Below are 17557 nucleotides of genomic sequence, written 5' to 3'. Positions count from 1 at the left end.
CAGTAAAGAGCTGCATTGTCTTGGCATCCCCAGTGCCTGGCACCCGGGGGGGGGGGCAGTAACAGTCCCCTGCAGGTGCTGGCTGGGGGGCAGTTTTGGGGGGCTGGGGGTTCATAATCACCCTGAGGCACTGGCTGGGGGGCAGTCTGGGGGGTGGGGGGTAATAATCACCCGGAGGCAGCGGCACTGGCATTGGATCAAGGCTCCTTTAATACTTTGCAGCCCCCAGGGTTGGAAATCCCCCCCCCGTATACATCCTGACCCAGCGAGCAGCTGGGGGGTGCAGAGCTCACAGTCCTTGTTGGGGGGGTCAGTTCCCCACCCGCTGCCTGGTTATTGCTACAGTGGGGGGCAGTGTGGGGGGTCCCCAAGTCCACCCAAACTGTCTGCTGGTGGAGTCTGGCTGGGTCCCCCCACACTCTGGTGGGGCAGGAATTCAATCCCCTGGGTGGCCCCCTGAGATTCCCAGGGGTCCCCCAAATCTCCAGGCTAAACCCTCGCCTCCCAACACAGCCAACCCCCCGATTTGCACCTCATTCCCCCATTACTGGGGGTGTCTGAGCTGCACCACCCAGGGGGACCGCCCCAGGTGCTACTGGGCAGACCCCTGAGAATGGGGGTTGCAGTCAGCCCCTGTCAGTCCAAGGGGGGCCCCACTCCCTCCTGCAGCAGCCCCCGGAGAATTCCAGGGAGGGCCCCCAATAAATAAATAAATAAAGTCGTTAGAAGCTGAGGCTCTGGGCGCTGGCCCCAGATGTCAGTTCACCCCGTGCCCACCACGCGGGGACGGTCTCATGCCAGGGCCTTGGGGCTGTGCCCATGGCACCACACGGGCAGGGGGGCTCAGGCCAGCGAGCCCCCCCGAGGATATGCCCTTAGCACAGAGCAGGTAGGCTGGGGTGGTGCCCGTGGCACTGGGGGGGTCTCTGTTCAGCGCCCGCCCCCGGGGGCGGTGCCCGTGGCACCGGGGGGTCTCTGTCCAGCACCCGCCCCCAGAGGCCGTGCCCCTGGCACCGGGGGTTCTCAGTCCAGCGCCCGCCCCCCGGGGCCGTGCCCGTGGCGCAGGGCGGGGGTCTCAGTCCAGCACCCGGCCTGGGGGCGGTGCCCGTGGCACTGGGGGGGTCTCAGTCCAGCGCCCGCCCCCAGAGGCCGTGCCCCTGGCACCGGGGGTTCTCAGTCCAGCGCCCGCCCCCCGGGGCCATGCCCGTTGCGCAGGGCGGGGTCCGTGGGCGGGGCACGGCGGAAGAGGCGGACGGCCCCGCGGCAGATGAGGCCGAACCAGTAGAGCTGGGGGGCCAGGAGCAGGGCGGCGCCCAGGTTGTAGGCGGGCGGCAGGGCGAGGGGCACGCGGTGCAGGGGCAGCCCGGCGTGGCGCCCGTAGGCCCGGTACATGTAGGGGAAGAGCAGGATGCGGCAGCAGAAGAAGGTCACCAGCATGAGCAGCCCGTTCACCTTGTGCAGCAGGGTGTGCTGCCGCTTGTACTGGGGGAGAGAGAGGGGTGAGGGAGCCAGGCGTCCGGGCACCCCCGCCCCCCGCCCGGGAACGGAACCCAGGCGTCCGGGCACCCCCGCCCGGGAACGGAACCCAGGCGTCCGGGCACCCCCGCCCCTCCGGCTGGGAACGGAACCCAGGCGTCCGGGCACCCCCGCCCCTCCGGCTGGGAACGGAACCCAGGCGTCCGGGCACTCCCCTCCCACCACGAGCTGGGCAGAGAACCCAGGCATCCGCCCTCCCCTCCCCTCCCCCCGGCGGGTACTCACCAGGATGAGCACCTTGCCCAGGGAGACGAAGGGGGTGCTCAGCTCGGCCATCAGCATGCAGCCCAGGAAGAAATCGCCCTTCCCCTGGCGCCACAGCTGGGGAGAGAGGGGGGGTGAGGGGCAGCTGGTGGGAACTAGCCCCCTCCTGCCCCCTCATGGGCTCAGGACCCCCACTTCCCTCCTGTGGCTCGGTCCCACCCCTTGCCTTCTTACGGCCTCCTGGGGATCTCGGGCCCCACTCACCATGGAGAGGGGGAAGCCCACCAGCACCATGCAGAGGGGGTGCAGCCCCCTGCGGCTATCAGGGGCCCCCCTGCGGCTATCGGGCCCCACTCACCACGGAGAGGGGGAAGCCCACCAGCACCATGCAGAGGGGGTGCAGCCCCCTGCGGCTATCAGGGGCCCCCCTGCGGCTATCGGGGCCCACTCACCACGGAGACGGGGAAGCACACCAGCACCATGCAGAGGGGGTGCAGCCCCCTGCGGCTATCGGGGCCCACTCACCACGGAGACGGGGAAGCACACCAGCACCATGCAGAGGGGGTGCAGCCCCCTGCGGCTATCGGGGGGCCCCCCTGCGGCTATCGGGGCCCACTCACCACGGAGAGGGGGAAGCCCACCAGCACCATGCAGAGGGGGTGCAGCCCCCTGCGGCTATCAGGGGCCCCCCTGCGGCTATCGGGCCCCACTCACCACGGAGAGGGGGAAGCCCACCAGCACCATGCAGAGGGGGTGCAGCCCCCTGCGGCTATCAGGGGCCCCCCTGCGGCTATCGGGGCCCACTCACCACGGAGACGGGGAAGCACACCAGCACCATGCAGAGGGGGTGCAGCCCCCTGCGGCTATCGGGGCCCACTCACCACGGAGACGGGGAAGCACACCAGCACCATGCAGAGGGGGTGCAGCCCCCTGCGGCTATCGGGGGGCCCCCCTGCGGCTATCGGGGGCCACTCACCACGGAGACGGGGAAGCACACCAGCACCATGCAGAGGGGGTGCAGCCCCCTGCGGCTATCGGGGGCCACTCACCACGGAGACGGGGAAGCACACCAGCACCATGCAGAGGGGGTGCAGCCCCCTGCGGCTATCGGGGGGCCCCCCTGCGGCTATCGGGGGCCACTCACCACGGAGACGGGGAAGCACACCAGCACCATGCAGAGGGGGTGCAGCCCCCTGCGGCTATCGGGGCCCACTCACCACGGAGACGGGGAAGCACACCAGCACCATGCAGAGGTGGTGCAGCACCATGAGGAACTCCTTGCGCAGGAAGGCGCGGGTGGCGGTGCGCAGCGAGCGGGGCCCCGCAGCCTCGTGCCCCTTCACCCGGTACCTGTGCCAGTGGCAGAGGAACATGGCGTAGATGTCGTAGATGAAGTAGGGCACCGCAAACTCCGTGTAGGCGCTCGTCAGCCAGTGCCTGGGGGAAGACAGAGGGGTTAGAGCTGCCGCGGGGGCAGGGGAAGCTGGCGGGGGCAGTGGGGCCCTGCTGGGGGTGCTAGGGGAGAGGGGTGGGACACAAGGCAGCGGAAGCTGCCAGGAGGAGGGGCTCTGCAGTGCCAGGGCCTGGGGGGAGCTGTGTGGGGGGCTGGGCTGGGGGATCCAGCAGCACCTCAGGCAGAGGGTGGGGCTGGCAGGGGTAACCTGCCCTGGCCTGCTCACCGGGATGGGGGAGACAGGCCATGGGGCGCAGGCTGGCGAGCGTGGCGGCAGTGTGGCCTGGTGGGTAGGGACTGGGAGGATCGATGGAGTATTGACGGGCAACAGCTGCTGCAAGGTCATAGGGAACGCAGCCTCCTCCACCCGGAGCCGAGCCAGGCGCCTCCACCCCCCACAGCCCATGGGGCAGCCACAACCATGACCCACAGCGAGGATACCCCCCAGCTCTGCTGGTGCCCCTCACTCCCAACCCGCAGCCCCTGCTACCCCAGCCCTGCCCCCCAGCTCTGCTGGTGCCCCTCACTCCCGACCCGCAGCCCCTGCCAGCCCAGCCCTGCCCCCCAGCTCTGCTGGTGCCCCTCACTCCCGACCCGCAGCCCCTACTACCCCAGCCCTGCCCCCCCAGCTCTGCCGGTGCCCCTCACTCCCGACCCGCAGCCCCTGCTAGCCCAGCCATAGGCCCTGTCCCTCCTTCCAAGCTTGGCCCCCGGCCCCTCCACCTGCACCCCCCCCCCCGCCGCCCCATGCTGCAGTCCCGCTGCCAAATTGTGCTGACAGAGGCCTCTGCCCAGTGTGAGCCGATTAGGCCCCATGCCAGAGCCGCAGCCCAGGATGCTGCAGTGGGACAAAGGATTCAGGGGCTGTGGGTCGGGAGTGAGGGGCACCAGCAGAGCTGGGGGGCAGGGCTGGGCTAGCAGGGGGCTGTGGGTCGGGAGTGAGGGGCACCGGCAGGGCTGGGCTAGCAGGGGGCTGCAGGTCGGGAGTGAGGGGCACCGGCACAGCTGGGGGGGGGCAGGGCTGGGCTAGCAGGGGGCTGCGGGTCGGGAGTGAGGGGCACCGGCAGGGCAGGGGGGGGCAGGGCTGGGCTGGCAGGGGGCTGCGGGTCGGGAATGAGGGGCACCGGCAGGGCTGGAGGGGCTGAGGGCTGGGCTAGCAGGGGGCTGTGGGTCGGGAGTGAGGGGCACCGGCAGGGCTGGAGGGGCTGAGGGCTGGGCTAGCAGGGGACTGCGGGTCGGGAGTGAGGGGCACCGGCACAGCTGGGGGGGGCAGGGCTGGGCTAGCAGGGGGCTGCGGGTCGGGAGTGAGAGGCACTAGCCCAATGATGCGGAGGGGAAGGGGGGGGGGTAAGATTTCCCATGATGCTTTCCTCACACCCCCACCCCAGGCCCATGAGTGGCTGTGTCAGAGGCTCGGGACTCTGCAGGCTCCAGGTGCAGTGTGGGGATCGGGGCGGGTGCAGCTGCCATGGAAACCAGCCCTCATCTCTCAGTCAGCTGGAGTGTGTTGTGGGGGGGTCCATGTAGGAACACAGCCTGCGGGGGCACCCCATTCATAAAGCCGGGATAGAACCCAGGAGTCCAGGCTTCCAGCCCAATCCTGCTCTAACCACTGTACCCCACTCCCCTCCAGAGCCAGTTGAACCCAGGAGTCCTGGTTCCCAGCCTCCCTCGCTCTAACCACCAGACCCCACTCCCCTCCCAGAGCTGCGGGGCAGGCTGATCCGCGGCCGAGGGGATTAGCTCGCTGGCCCCATCTGTGCTCCCAGGAGAGGGCTCAGGAGCGGGCGGGGGATAATTCCGGCTCAGCTCTGGGGAGGAAGGTGAATATGCCAGCGACACTGGGAGGGGCTGGTGCAGGCGGCAGGGGGCTGGAGCCTCCCGGGCATTCTGCTGCCCAGCGCCAGGAGGGGGCGTTGTCCAGCCTACCCACTCTGCTCCCCATGAAGAGGAGATCAGTGGCAGAGTTAGGAATAGAACCCAGGAGTCCTGGCTCCAGCCCTCCCCCACCATACAGTGGGTCCTAGTTCCGAGTCTCATAAAGGAGCCCACGGAAAGGGCCCTGTCCACGGTGTGGAACAAAGCAGCCACAGACCCGCCCAGCTCCCAGGCCCTTCAGCACCGTAGACAGGGAGACCACAGCCTTGCTCCCCACAGCGCCCCCTGCTGGGCAAGGCCGGGCTGGAGTAGCCAGGAGCTCCCCCCACAGCCAGCACCCTGCCCCTCCCCTCAGCGCCCCCTGCTGGGAGATGCTGAGGTTGGGGTAGCCAGGAGCTCCCCCAATAGCAAGCGCCCCACCCCCACCCCACAGCGCCCCCTGGTGGGTGAGGCCGGGCTGCCCAGGGGAAGCAGGCCAGGCTGGGGGTGGAGCGGGCCAGTCCAAGGCAGGGAGTGGGCCAGGCAGTGGGGGGGAGGGACTGGGGCAGGAAAGGGGGCCACGCCGGAGGGAGCAGACTCACTGGTCATCGATAACGTGTTGGCAGGAGCTGAAAACGATGTATCCGGCTGTGGAGGCCATGACGGCTTGGATGGAGGAGACCAGCCTGCAGGGGAGGGACGCAGGGTTAACGGGACCAGCCCCTCTTTTCCCTCAACCCTGACCCGCAGCCCCCCACTAGCCCAGCCCGAGGCTCCAGGATGATCACTAATCTGTGCCCATAACTGCTGCTCTGGAATGTGTGGGGTGCAGAGGGGACTAGTGAGGGCTGTTGGGGGTGCACATGGCTCTGGTGGGGGGCTGACAGGCCCAGTCACTGCATTGAAATCCCCTCTGATGTGTGGCTGGGAGCAGAGGTGGCAGGATCCCCAGCCTCCTGGGGCCCCTCCCCCCACAGGGATCCAGCCTTCAGGAGCCCCCTCTCCCACGGGGATCCAAACCCAGGGCCTCCCAGGTCACCCCTCTGCGGTCTCTCACCCTGGCCATCCCTGTCCAGAGCAGCCAGCACCCCCCCCCAGCTGGCCGCTGCCCTCCTCCGCCATCCCCCTCAGCCCCGCGCCCCGGCCCCTCCCCGGCTGGGGGACGTGCGTGGCCCACGAGGGCAGGCTGCTCCCCGGCCTGGCAGGTCCCACCCCCCAGCCTCAGCAGCAGGCACAGACACCCCACTGTTTCCTGCCTGAAGCGTGGCCCTGACGAAGGAACCCCCGTCAGCCTTCGCCCCATGAGCCAGTGCATGGCTGCAGCCCTCCGCTCCCACTGCGTCCTTCCCTCCGCTTCTACTGCCTTCTTCCCTCCATCCCTCCACTGCCACTGCCTCCTTCCCTCCACTGCCACTGCCTCCTTCCCTCCAACCCTCCACTGCCACTGCCTCCTTCCCTCCACTGCCTCCTTCCCTCCTTCCCTCCGCTCCCACTGCCTCCTTCCCTCCAACCCTCCACTTCCACTGCCTCCTTCCCTCCAACCCTCCACTGCCACTGCCTCCTTCCCTCCGCTCTCACTGCCTCCTTCCCTCCGCTCCTACTGCCTCCTTCCCTCCATCCCTCCACTGCCACTGCCTCCTTCCCTCCAACCCTCCACTGCCACTGCCTCCTTCCCTCCATCCCTCCACTGCCACTGCCTCCTTCCCTCCGCTTCCACTGCCTCCATCCCTCCGCTTCCACTGCCACTGCCTCCATCCCTCCGCTCCCACTGCCTCCTTCCCTCCGCTCCCACTGCCTCCTTCCCTCCATCCCTGCACTGCCACTGCCTCCTCCCCTCCACTTTCACTGCCTCCTCCCCTCCACTTTCACTGCCTCCTCCCCTCCATCCCTCCACTGCCACTGCCTCCTCCCCTCCACTTTCACTGCCTCCTCCCCTCCATCCCTCCACTGCCACTGCCTCCTCCCCTCCACTTTCACTGCCTCCTCCCCTCCACTTTCACTGCCTCCTTCCCTCCACCCCTCCGCTCCCACTGCCTCCTTCCCTCCGCTCCCACTGCCTCCTTCCCTCCATCCCTCCACTGCCACTGCCTCCATCCCTCCACTGCCACTGCCTCCATCCCTCCACTGCCACTGCCTCCATCCCTCCGCTTCCACTGCCTTCCCTCCATCCCTCCGCTTCCACTGCCTCCATCCCTCCGATTCCACTGCCTCCATCCCTCCGATTCCACTGCCTCCATCCCTCCGCTGCCTCCATCTCTCTGCTGCCACTGCCTCCTTCCCTCCGCTTCCACTGCCTCCATCCCTCCACTGCCACTGCCTCCATCCCTCCTTCCCTCCACTGCCTCCATCCCTCCTTCCCTCCACTGCCACTGCCTCCTTCCCTCCATCCCTCCACTGCCTCCTTGCCTCCTTCCCTCCACTGCCACTGCCTCCTTCCCTCCACTGCCACCTTCCCTCCTTCCCTCCACTGCCACCTTCCCTCCTTCCCTCCACTGCCACCTTCCCTCCTTCCCTCGTCCCCTCCACTGCCACTGCCTCCTTCCCTCCACTGCCACTGCCTCCTTCCCTCCATCCCTCCACTGCCTCCTTCCCTCCGCTTCCACTGCCTCCTTCCCTCCGCTTCCACTGCCTCCTTCCCTCCATCCCTCCACTGCCACTGCCTCCTTCCCTCCATCCCGCCACTGCCACTGCCTCCTTCCCTCCATCCCGCCACTGCCTCCTTCCCTCCAACCCTCCACTGCCACTGCCTCCTTCCCTCCAACCCTCCACTGTCACTGCCTCCTTCCCTCCAACCCTCCATTGCCTCCTACCCTCCACTGCCAATGCCTCCTTCCCTCCAACCCTCCATTGCCTCCTTCCCTCCACTGCCACTGCCTCCTTCCCTCCACTGCCTCCATCCCTCCGCTTCCACTGCCTCCTTCCCTCCATCCCGCCACTGCCACTGCCTCCATCCCGCCACTGCCACTGCCTCCTTCCCTCCATGCCTCCACTGCCTCCTTCCCTCCATGCCTCCACTGCCACTGCCTCCTTCCCTCCATCCCTCCGCTGCCACTGCCTCCTTCCCTCCGCTGCCTCCATCCCTCTGCTGCCACTGCCTCCTTCCCTCCGCTTCCACTGCCTCCTTCCCTCCGCTTCCACTGCCTCCTTCCCTCCATCCCTGCGCTGCCACTGCCTCCTTCCCTCCACTGCCTCCATCCCTCCACTGCCACTGCCTCCATCCCTCCACTGCCACTGCCTCCATCCCTCCACTGCCACCTTCCCTCCACAGCCACTGCCTCCATCCCTCCACAGCCACTGCCACTGCCTCCATCCCTCCACAGCCACTGCCTCCTTCCCTCCACTGCTTCCACTGCCTCCTTCCCTCCACTGCTTCCACTGCCTCCTTCCCTCCTTCCGTCCACTGCCACTGCCTCCTTCTGTCCACTGCCACTGCCTCCTTCTGTCCATCCCTCCACAGCTTCCATCCCTCCGCTGCCACTGCCTCCTTCCCTCCACTGCCACTGCCTCCATCCCTCCACTGCCACTGCCACTGCCTCCTTCCGTCCACTGCCACTGCCTCCTTCTCTCCATCCCTCCATGGTTTCCATCCCTCCGCTGCCACTGCCTCCATCCCTGCACTGCCACTGCCTCCTTCCCTCCACTGCCTCCTTCCGTCCACTGCTTCCACTGCCTCCTTCTCTCCTTCCGTCCACTGCCACTGCCTCCTTCCGTCCACTGCCACTGCCTCCTTCTGTCCTTCCCTCCACAGCTTCCATCCCTCCGCTGCCACTGCCACTGCCTCCTTCCCTCCACTGCTTCCACTGCCTCCTTCCCTCCACTGCCACTGCCTCCTTCCCTCCGCTGCCACTGCCTCCATCCCTGCACTGCCACTGCCTCCTTCCCTCCACTGCCTCCTTCCGTCCACTGCTTCCACTGCCTCCTTCTCTCCTTCCGTCCACTGCCACTGCCTCCTTCCGTCCACTGCCACTGCCTCCTTCCGTCCTTCCCTCCACAGCTTCCATCCCTCCGCTGCCACTCCCACTGCCTCCTTCCCTCCACTGCTTCCACTGCCTCCTTCCCTCCACTGCCACTGCCTCCTTCCCTCCACTGCCACTGCCTCCTTCCCTCCATCCCTGCACTGCCACTGCCTCCTTCCCTCCACAGCTTCCATCCCTCCGCTGCCACTGCCACTGCCTCCATCCCTCCGCTCCCACTGCCTCCTTCCCTCCACTGCTTCCACTGCCTCCTTTCCTCCTTCCGTCCACTGCCACTGCCTCCTTCCATCCACAGCCACTGCCTCCTTCTCTCCATCCCTCCATGGCTTCCATCCCTCCGCTGCCACTGCCGCATTCCCTCCATCCCTCCGCTGTCACTGCCACTGCCTCCTTCCCTCCGCTCCCACTGCCTCCATCTCTCCACTGCCACTGCCTCCTTCCCTTCTTCCCTCCACTGCCACTGCCTCCTTCCCTCCACTGCCACTGCCTCCTTCCCTCCACTGCCACTGCCTCCTTCTGTCCATCCCTCCACTGCCACTGCCACTCCCTCCTTCCATCCACTGCCACCGCCTCCTTCTCTCCATCCTTCCACTTCCACTGCTTCCATCCCTCTGCTGGCACTGCCTCCTTCCCTCCACTGCTTCCATCTCTCCACTGCCACTGCCTCCATCCCTCCATTGCCACTGCCTTCTTCCCTCCACTTCCACTGCCTCCTTCCCTCCACCGCTTCCATCCCTCCCCTGCCACTGCCTCCTTCCCTCCATCCCTCCACTGCCAGTGCCCCCTTCCCTCTGCTGCTTCCATCCCTCCACTGCCAATGCCTCCTTCCCTCCATCCCTCCACCGGTTCCATCCCTCCACTGCCACTGCCTCCTTGCCTCCACTGCTTCCATCTCTCCACTTCCACTCCCTCCTTTCGTCCATCCCTCCACTGCTTCCATCCCGCCACTGCCACTGCCTCCTTCCCTCCACTTCCACTGCCTCCTTCTCTCCATCCCTCCACTGCCACTGCTTCCATCCCTCCATCCTTCCACTTCCACTGCCTCCATCCCGCCACTGCTTCCATCCCTCCGCTGCCGCTGCCACTGCCTCCTTCCCTCCATCCCTCTGCTTCCACTGCCTCCATCCCTCCACTGCCTCCTTCTCTCCATCCCTCCAATGCCATTGCCACTGCCTCCTTCCCTCCATTCCTGCATCCCTCCACTGCCTCCTTCCCTGCCAGTGTCTCCTTCCCTCCATCCCTCTGCAGCCTCCTTTCACTCATCCCTCCCATGCCAGTGCCTCTTTCCCTTTTTCATTCTTCTATCCCTGACTCCTTCCCTGCATCCCTGGATCCCTCCTCCAGTCCCTGACTGCTTCCCTCCATCCCTGCATCCCTCCTCCAGTCCCTGACTGCTTCCCTCCATCCCTGCATCCCTCCTCCAGTCCCTGACTCCTTCGCTGCATCCTGGGGTACCTGGCTGAGATGATGACAGCGTCGGCCTCATCCCACTGCAGCCAGGGCAGCCGCTTGAGGCTGTTCTTGGCCAGCAGGAAGAGCCCTGGGAAGACGATGCCCCCAGCCACCAAGGGTGAAACATCTCTGATGGGGTGCGGAAGGGGGGGGGACACACACAGACCGGGGGTGGGGTTGGGATGAGGGGAGATCAGTGGGGCTGAGATCCGACCTTGCTGTAGCCGGATGGAGGAGAGGCCTGGGGGCTGCACATGGTAGTGGGGGTGATGGAGGGCAGGCAGCGGCTGCTTGGATCCAGGCAGCGGCTCTGAGGCCGGCTGTGACAGAGAGAAAGGGGGGAAGAGGGGAGGGAGGAGAGGGGAGGGGAGCGGGGAGCAGCTCTCAGGCGCTGGGTGGAGGCACTTAAAGGGACAGCAACGGAGTGTCCTGTACCAGAGGTGGGATGGAGGGCGGCGGGAAGGGGGTCACAATGATCAGTCAGAGGGGCATTGGGAATGGGAAAAGGGGTGCAAAGGATGGATGGGAATGGAAAATGGAGACTGGAAAGAGAGCTGGGAGTGCAACCAGCAGGGGGCGGGTGTGAGGGGCATCAGCAGAGCTGGGGGTGACGGAGCCCAGGGCTTGGACAGCAAGGGGCTGTGGGTCAGGATTGGGGCTCATTGTCTGAGATGTGGGGTGGGGGAGCCCAGGGCAGGGATAGCAGGGGTTCTCAATCTAGATTTTCCAGAATACTGGTGTAAATGCCCATGGAGTGACACTGATTTACACCAGCTAGGAAACTAGTCATTTCACTAAGTAATATCCTGCATCAGGGAGTCCTACAGCTTGGTCCAGCTGCACCCAGACTGCTTTACACTGGCTTTCTATGGACTGAATGGAAACCAGGATTTAAAAAGGGGGGGATCAGGCCCCTGGTCAGAGCCAGACCCCTGGTCAGAGCCAGGCTGGAGCAGGGGTGTCGGAGGCCAGAGAAGGGGAACGAACACACACACACACACACACACACACACACAGAGGACACTTAGGTCTAATCCCATAATCCTGCTGGCACAGGCACAGGCAGGTGGGGACCAAGGTCAAGGCCCAGCTTGAAGGGGTGAGTATTTAACCCCTTCCTTTCCCTGGGGCACCTGGGAAATCAGCTCAGGGCTAATCCTCCCCACAGATGGCAGTGTCGTCTCCCCCCCCCCGTGCTAAGCTGGAGGCTCCAGGTGGTACCTGCTGAGCCAGTGACCCTGGAGTCACCTCTAGGGTGGGGTCTATGATCAGCAGATTATAGGGGAGACTTCTGAACCACCAGCACCAACTTGTGGATGAGGGAGACCCCCCCTCCGCTCCATGAGTCATGGATAGAACCCAGGAATCCTGGCTCCCAGCCCCCATCTCCTCCCAGAGCCATGGATAGAACCCAGGAGTCCGGGCGACTTTACTTGGCAGCGACATAGATGGCATGCAGCTGGTCCATGCCCAAGGCCCGGGTGTGGTACAGTGCCCAGCGGAGGGCGAGGAAGAAGTTGGGGAAGAAGCAACAGCTGAAGAGGAAGATCACGGCCATCTGGGAGAAGGAATTTGAAAGCAGTGAGAAAGGGGGCACTGGTGACGCTCTAGCACCGCACCGAGGGGATTCCCCCTTCCCAGCCCCCTCCTCACCTTGAGATCTCCCCAAACATCCTGGGTCCCCCAGAGCGCTGGAACCTCTGCCATTCGCCACACAACTACCCCTCCCATGCCTCTCCTCCTCCCCCCCCAGGACTACCCCCTGACCCTCCCCCAACAGCTGCCCCTCCTCCTCCCCCCACAACTGTCCCTGCTCTGCCCCACCCCCCAGGACTATCCCCTGGCCCTCCCCCCCACAGCTGCCCCTCCTCCTCCCCCCACAACTGTCCCTGCTGTGCCCCACCCCCCAGGACTATCCCCTGGCCCTCCCCCCCACAGCTGCCCCTCCTCCTCACCCCACAACTGTCCCTGCCCTGCCCCACCCCCCACAACAATCCCCTGCTCCCCCCAGCCACCCCTCCACCTTGCCCCACAACTGTCCCTGCCCCTCCCCCAAAATTATCCCCTGGCCCTTCCCCCCACAGCTCCCCTCCCATTCCCCTCCTTCTCGACCCACAACCACTCATCCTCATCCTCATCCCCATCCCCATCCCCATCCTCATCCTCATCCTCATCCCCATCCCCATCCCCATCCCCATCCCCATCCCCATCCCCATCCCTATCCCTGCCCCTGCCCCTGCCCCTGCCCCTCCTCTACCCCCTGCCCGCCATCTTATTTGCATTCATTTGCATACTGCTAAACACCCAGCCCCTTCATTGGCTCATGACTTTGCCCCCAGCTGCAGCCATTTGCATACACTGCCCAGTCACCTGGTGAAGAAATCTGCATCTCATTACCTCGCTCTCTGCCCTGCCTAATTTGCATGCGTCTCTCTCGTATTCTTGGGACACTAGCTAATTAACATATTTCCATACACGCCGAAGCGACTAATGAATTAATTTGCATATCATTAGTTCATGCATACTAATTACACCTCGACGGCCACGCCCACTTCCAGCAATTTAGGGTCTTGAGGCTGAATAAATGTGCATGTAATTAGCCCGCCCCTAATGAATAATCAACGAGGGCCGGCCGGGTGACGCACCCCCGCTCCAGTCTGAGGGAACGCCTGCCCCGCACCGCCGCCTGGAATGCGCATGCGCTCCTCCGCCGGGCGGGCAAGCGCGCGCGCCCAGAGCTCCAATGCGCATGTGCCCTTGGCTCTGGCCGCAGGGGGCTGGGTTGCAGGGAGGTTGTGCGCGTGCGCCAGCTGCCGGGCCGCGCGCGAGCGTGTAGAGCAGTTAACGGTCGTTCTTGTTCTCAGCATTCCAGTGAGCCCGCGTTCGCGCCGGACCTGCTGATTGGCTGCGGCGTCGAGCCAATGGAGATCCGCGGAACGGCCGTGTTGCTGGGCAAGGCAGAAGGAAGACCGGGTGAGAGGGAGATTCTGGTTGGCTGTGGGCGAAGGGCACTAGGAGCAAGATGAGAAATCTCTGACATTTTCTCATTTATAGTGATATAAGTAACGGGGGGCGAGCCTGGCCTTGGGGGCGGGGCCACGTGATGGGGCGGGGCCTGGCCTTGGGGGCGGGGCCTGGCCCTGGGGGAGGGGCCATGCGCTGGGGCGACTCTGGCCTTGGGGGCGGGGCCTGGCCTTGAGGGCGGGGCCATGCGCTGGGGCGACTCTGGCCTTGGGGCGGGGCCTGGCTTTGTGGGAGGGGCCACGTGCTGGGGGCGAGTCTGGCCTTGGGGGCGGGGACTGGCCTGTGGGAGGGGTCAGGTGCTGGGGACGGGCCTGGCCTTGAGGGGCGGGGCCACGTGTTGAGAGAGGCTGGACAGGCCTGGCCAGTGATAGAGAGGGGGTCTTCTAATTAGACAAAGACGTCTGCACTGTGATTGGTTGGCCCTGCTGCCAATCCGAGCGCAGGCAACGTTTTATTCCCCCTTGCACCCCATCTGCCTGGGCTTGGGTTGGCTGGGGGCCAATCACAGCACTGCATGTTTTGGGCCAGACCTTTACTCCTGAGTGCTGATTGGCTACAAGCTCTTGACCAGTCGTTCCAGAGAGAATATGCCCCGCCCCCCACATGCGCCCTCCCTGTGTTCTGATTGGCTGGGCAGTGTCAGCCAATTGGCGAAAAAGGACTACATGTTGTGACGTCATGCCGCCGGCTGGGAGCCCCTGACCAATCAGAGCTGCGCCCTTTGCTCCGACTGGCCGTATGGTATCGGCCAGTCATGACGTAGGCGTGATTGACACGCCCCTATGGTCACTATGGTTCCCACCAGCCAGCCAGTGAGATGTCGTGTCTAGGTCGAAGGGAGTGACGGGCCTCTGCGGGCCCTTTCAATGGCTGGGGCCTCCCCAATTGCTCGCTTCTGGCGGGCTGAGGCCATTTCCGGTCGGGGCGGTCATTTCCGGTAGCACTGCCGCTCCCCTCCCCTGCAGTCTGTTTCTTTCCCGATGTGCAGGGCTTACTTCCGGTGCGATGGCGGCTCCTCCCGTCGTCACTTCCGGAAGCCCCTGCCTCCGGAAGGGGCTCTTTAGTCCCTCGTGTGGCCCCGTCGCGCCGGCGGGGCGGGGCCAGGCCGCCTGCGCCGTTGCTTATGGCAACAGAGGGACGCCCGAGAGCAGGGCGGGGTATCGCGGGATGTCGGTGCAGCGACGGCGAGCGGGTGAGCGGCGTGTTGGGGGGTCATGAATATTCATGAACTGGGGTTGTTGCGGGTCGTGCTAATCAGTATTCATGAGATGTGAATATTAACGAGGGCGATCGTGGCCTAATCAATATGCAGGAGATTTCAATGATATGGGGTGGGCCCTTTAAATAATTTGCATGTTGTATGAATGTCAATTAGGGGGTGGGGCGGACGCAGTCTAATTAATATGCACGATCGTTACTATTAATGAGCGGGATGGAGCCCCCGTTGCCACCCATATCCAGGAGGAGCTGGTGTCTACCGAGCCTGGGCTGGGCCCGGGGGTCGTTAATATCAATTAAGCAGATGACTTGCCCCTACGCGTTTGCATGTTAATGAGGGTGTGAGGCCCTGCCTCCATCACGGCCCCCACGCCTGAGGACGGCTCTGGGTTGCACCATGGTCAGTAGGTTTCAGAGTGAACCACGTGGCTGCGGGCAGCAACCGGCTGCTCTGGGACCTGCGCTGGGGCCGCTCCCGGCCCAGGTTTGGGAATGAGGGTTGGTAGGTTTGGGACTAGGGTGGATCGGTGGGGGCAGTAGGTTCGGGGATAGGGGTGAGGTTCCGTGGGGCAGCTTAGAGGGCCGAGTCCTTGCTGGGATGGCTCTGATCTGTCTGTCTGTCTGTCTCAGATGCGGGATCTGGCATCCATGCGGCCCCCTAGGGGCAAGCAGAGACCCCAACTCTGAGGATCCCCCCCAATCCAGGAATGGCTGTAAGTCTCCCCTCCCCCGCTGCCTCCCCCTCCCTGTGTCTCCCCCCAGGCTCTCTGACCTGCTCCCCCTCTCCTGTTTCTCCCTGTTGTAGGCCCCCACACCGGGCCCCCCCAGCTCCCTCCTTCTGCCCCTCCCAGCCATTGTCTTCATCACTGTGGCCGCCTACCTGCTCCTCCTCCTCCTCCTCCTCGCACTGCGCCAGTGCCTGCTGGTAAGGGGGGACAGACTGGGGGCAGGGGTCTATACTGGGGGGCAGTGGGGAGGGATATGGTGGAGCGGGAGGCGGGGGGGATATTCAGGGGGTCACAGGTGGGGCGGCCCTACGGGGTCAGGGCTGGGCAGGTCAGCTGTCGGGAGGGGGTGAGTTGGCCCTTCCATCTCTCACCCTCCCGTCCACCCCAGGCCCGTGGACTCTGCGCTGACTGTTCCTGGTGTGAGAAGGGGCTGCTGGGGGGGCCCTGCCACTGCTGCCTGGCCTGCGTCGAGGCTTGTGACTGTGCCCCTCCTTCCCTTCCCCGCTGCCTGGACACCTGCTGTCCCCGACACCAGGTGAGTGACCCCCAAACCCTTTGGGGTACTGCCCCCATAACATATCCTGGAGCAGGTAGTCAGGATTTACAACCCCCTAGTAAATAACCTGGGAGCATAGTCCTGCGGATTAACACCCCCATTGAATATCTTGCGGCGGGTAGTCCTGTGGGCTACCAGCCACTGCTTAACATCAGCCTGTGGGACTACCTGCCACATAACAGCCACTGTTTAATATCGTGTAGCGAGTAGTCCTGCAGGTTAACAGCCCCATATTTTTCTCTCTCTCTCTCTGCAGGGCTGGGAGCTCGGCACCTGTCCCCCTTTCCCTCGCTGCTGCCCCCTCTGCGACTGTGCCTGTGCCTACCAGCCCCCCGATTGTCAGAGCATCAATTGCATCTGCTTTGAGGTCAAACTGCTCTGAGGGGAGCCCTGCCAGGAAAATTGGGGGTCTCCCCCATGAGACACTCTCAGACTGGCATGTACTCACTAATGCTGGATTATGGGGATCCCCTGCTCCCCAAATGTGGTGATCCCTTCCTGACTTTGCTACATAACCCCAATATTTGTAACTCCCACTTTTATAATAAAGCTGCTTTGAGATACCTCGCCTTGTCTGTCTGCTTTTGGGTGTCGGTGGGTCAGAAGTGAGGCACCCATGAAAACATTCTGGCCATCAGATTTTCCAGACTGTCTACTGCATTTGGGCCAAATCAGGGAGACATTAGCCATCACGGCTATGCTTGATCCAGTAACCGCTCCCCGTCAACTACCCCTGGAACCCCTCAATTGGGAGTCCCTGCCCACCAGCTCTGCAACCGCATTATCCCTCTTTTGGGGTGTCTAAGCCTGAAGTGCTCAGCTGATAAGCAAGGGACAGCATTCCCAGTATAGATAAGGTAGTTGAAATGAAAGCTCACACTGCTGTTAACTCTGAACTTTACTGATGACACTGTACAGCTCCAGGCTGAGGCGGCCCATTGGTGGGAGAAAATGATAGCAGGTGATGGGGATGAGTCCCCACTGTACTCCAGGGCAGAAATGTCCTGAAACAGTAGCTCATATCTTGTTAACTCTGAACCCTACTGCTAACCTCCATTAAGAGCAGATCTTTTAGAAAAACACCCCATCTTGATTTAAAAAATTGTCAGGGATGGAGAAACCTCCACAACCCTTGGGGAATTGTTCCAGTGGTTAAGTCCTCTCACTGTCACAAATTCATTCCAGTCTGAATTTGTCTAACTTGAGCTGCCAGCCACTGGATCGTGCTAGGCCTTTCTCTGCTGGATTGAAGAACCTGTTATTACATATTTGTTCCCCATGTACGTACTTATAGCCTGGGATCAAGTCACCCCTTCACCTTCTCTGTGTTAAGCTAAATAGATGGAGTTCCTCGACCCTATACCGTAAGGCAGGTTGTCCAATCTCTCAGTCATTCTCATGGCTCTTCTGAGCCCACTCCAATCGATCAACATCCTTCTTGAATTGTGGACACCAGGACTGGACACAGGATTCCAGCAGCGGCCGCACCAGGGCCACAGACCGAGGGAAAGATCACCTCTCTGCTGCTGCTCAAGATTCCCTTGTTTGTGAAAGC

The 17557-nt window shown here is 63.9% G+C and overlaps 2 protein-coding genes across 6 annotated transcripts; one reads left to right on the top strand and one right to left on the bottom strand.

Annotated features, from left to right (window-relative positions):
* Positions 1 to 205: 205 nt before the first annotated feature.
* Positions 206 to 12034, bottom strand: TLCD3B (TLC domain containing 3B). 3 transcript variants are annotated; one of them, XM_074941632.1, is made up of 5 exons: positions 11910 to 12034; positions 5653 to 5736; positions 2958 to 3177; positions 1762 to 1857; positions 206 to 1482 (listed from the first exon to the last, which is right to left on the bottom strand). In XM_074941632.1, the coding sequence occupies exons 1-5, from the start codon at positions 12032 to 12034 to the stop codon at positions 1174 to 1176; spliced, it is 834 nt and encodes a 277-aa protein (XP_074797733.1). In that variant the 3' UTR covers positions 206 to 1173. The 3 variants fall into 3 exon arrangements, with proteins under 3 accessions (XP_074797733.1, XP_074797736.1, XP_074797735.1); XM_074941635.1 differs by lacking the exon at positions 11910 to 12034 and adding an exon at positions 10691 to 10808; XM_074941634.1 differs by lacking the exon at positions 11910 to 12034 and adding an exon at positions 10480 to 10611.
* A 1126-nt stretch (positions 12035 to 13160) lies between these two features.
* On the top strand, positions 13161 to 16581 carry LOC141980396 (uncharacterized). 3 transcript variants are annotated; one of them, XM_074941636.1, is made up of 6 exons: positions 13162 to 13449; positions 14489 to 14692; positions 15349 to 15431; positions 15524 to 15643; positions 15835 to 15981; positions 16259 to 16581. In XM_074941636.1, exons 3-6 carry the CDS (start codon positions 15426 to 15428, stop codon positions 16382 to 16384), a joined length of 399 nt encoding a protein of 132 aa, XP_074797737.1. In that variant the 5' UTR covers positions 13162 to 13449; positions 14489 to 14692; positions 15349 to 15425; the 3' UTR covers positions 16385 to 16581. The 3 variants fall into 3 exon arrangements, with proteins under 3 accessions (XP_074797738.1, XP_074797737.1, XP_074797739.1); XM_074941637.1 differs by lacking the exon at positions 14489 to 14692 and having other exon boundaries at positions 13161 to 13449; XM_074941638.1 differs by lacking the exons at positions 13162 to 13449; positions 14489 to 14692 and adding an exon at positions 14963 to 15118.
* Positions 16582 to 17557: the final 976 nt, after the last annotated feature.

Source organism: Natator depressus, unplaced genomic scaffold (assembly GCF_965152275.1).
Source record: "Natator depressus isolate rNatDep1 unplaced genomic scaffold, rNatDep2.hap1 scaffold_115, whole genome shotgun sequence".
NCBI lineage: Eukaryota > Metazoa > Chordata > Testudines > Cheloniidae > Natator > Natator depressus.
This window is presented reverse-complemented; position numbering and strand designations above follow the sequence as displayed.

Bases quoted from the DNA above. Each gene is read 5' to 3' on its own strand.
- LOC141980396 (XM_074941637.1), top strand. The intron at 15,644-15,834 runs GTAAGGGGGGAC...CGTCCACCCCAG, and splicing joins CACTGCGCCAGTGCCTGCTG to GCCCGTGGACTCTGCGCTGA. The intron at 15,982-16,258 runs GTGAGTGACCCC...CTCTCTCTGCAG, and splicing joins CCTGCTGTCCCCGACACCAG to GGCTGGGAGCTCGGCACCTG.
- TLCD3B (XM_074941632.1), bottom strand. From the start codon at position 12,034: ATGGCCGTGATCTTCCTCTTCAGCTGTTGCTTCTTCCCCAACTTCTTC. The intron at 5,737-11,909 runs GTAAAGTCGCCC...CCTCCCCTGCAG, and splicing joins GCCATCTATGTCGCTGCCAA to GCTGGTCTCCTCCATCCAAG. The intron at 1,483-1,761 runs GTGAGTACCCGC...TCTCTCCCCCAG, and splicing joins TGGGCAAGGTGCTCATCCTG to TACAAGCGGCAGCACACCCT.